The 1582-nt window shown below is 38.3% G+C and overlaps 1 protein-coding gene across 1 annotated transcript in view; it reads left to right on the top strand.

The window, feature by feature from the left end:
- The window catches only part of LOC122540179 (dynein axonemal heavy chain 8-like), a 1249383-nt gene that overhangs the window by 890894 nt on the left and 356907 nt on the right, over nt 1-1582 (top strand). Inside the window, exon 48 of the mRNA XM_043675521.1 lies at nt 835-969. Within this exon, the coding sequence (XP_043531456.1) occupies nt 835-969 (135 nt within the window). The remainder of the gene's footprint in view (nt 1-834; nt 970-1582) is intronic.

Below are 1582 nucleotides of genomic sequence, written 5' to 3'. Positions count from 1 at the left end.
GAGTTGGTGCACGAGATGATTGAGAAGTTTACGAGAGGTGCGGTGGCAAAGTCTCTCTGCGTAGTCTGTGTTGTAGGTCGACCTAAGTGGGTTCGTGATCCGTAATCCTTTCGGGATCTTTCCTGCTTGCCTGCATTCCTGTAGAAACTTGATGTCTGTGTCGATAACAGACAATCAATTTTTCAATGTATAATTTCAGTTACATCACACTGCAAATTTTTGCTATAAATTCTGTGTTACGATCGAGCCCTCCACAATCACCTGATGAAGGAGCATCGCTCCAAAAGCTAGTGTGCTTCCAATTAAACCTGTTGGACTATAACCTGGGGTGTACAAAGTGATTTTTAACTTTGTACACCCCAGTCCAACACCGGCATCTCCAAATCATAGATTGACTGAGGTTGTCTTCTTTTTGGAACATGGAAGAAGAGGCTAAAGTAAGATGAACTTTCAGTGTACAAAATTCTTAAAGGGTAGGACATATTCAATTTGGAAGAGACTATACCCCTTACTCGAGAGGTCATTTATCACGATAGACTGAATATACAGATTTATAGTCATTGATACAATGATTATCAGGGAGGAGAAACTTAGAAATTTGATGGGGTCCAGAATCTATTACCAGAATGCATTGGAAGAGACAGAAACCTCATGGCATTTAAGTGGACTTTTCTAACCAATACAGATACAATGGGCCCCTTTTATGGCGTAAATCTTCTGTGTTTTCTGTTCTTTTCTGGTGAAGGTTTCTTCATTGAAAATTTGACTCAAGATCTTAATTTAGCGAACAGTTCAATCAATAATTTTATTAATTGTTAAATTAATTACCACCAGGTTCATTATGATTTTGGCTTGAGAAATATTCTTTCTGTCTTGAGGACTTTGGGAGCTCAGAAGAGAGCACGACCGGAAGACAGTGAATCAACAATTGTCATGAGGGTACTGAGAGATATGAATCTGTCTAAACTGGTGAGTAAAAATGGGAAAGTTTTTTAAAATATGTTTTAAATATTGAAACTGTCTGATTTGCTGCCAATATATACTCCAGGGGACAGGCCAGACTGAATGTTACAGCAGATTATGTAAGATAATACATTTAATGAGGAAAATTATCACAATTAGATAAATAATTTTTGATTTTTTGATATTATGTTTGAAGTTTCCTTTTTTTTGCCTATATTAGAAGAAGAATGACCTGCCTCAGTTGAGACAGTCAAGTCATAGAAAGGCAAAAATACAATTTGCAGATCAGCTTACAGGATATTTCAGTGTTTATAGCTTCCACCTTACTTAAGCTTAAACATCAAAAGCAGACTGACTTAAAAAACCCTATGGAGAGCAATCATGACATGAGTACACAATTAAGAAGAGACATGGCTAGAACAGGTAAAAACAATGACTGCAGATGCTGGAAACCAGATTCTGGATCAGTGGTGCTGGAAGAGCACAGCAATTCAGGCAGCATCCGAGGACAGGCAAGATCGACGTTTCGGGCAAAAGCCCAAGCCCCCAAATAACCGTGTTTCAAAGAATCTCCTCTATTACAGTACAGGCCCATTTGTTCAACCCCACATCATAAGAG

The sequence above is a fragment of the Chiloscyllium plagiosum genome, chromosome 3 (genome assembly GCF_004010195.1).
Source record: "Chiloscyllium plagiosum isolate BGI_BamShark_2017 chromosome 3, ASM401019v2, whole genome shotgun sequence".
NCBI lineage: Eukaryota > Metazoa > Chordata > Chondrichthyes > Orectolobiformes > Hemiscylliidae > Chiloscyllium > Chiloscyllium plagiosum.
This window is presented reverse-complemented; position numbering and strand designations above follow the sequence as displayed.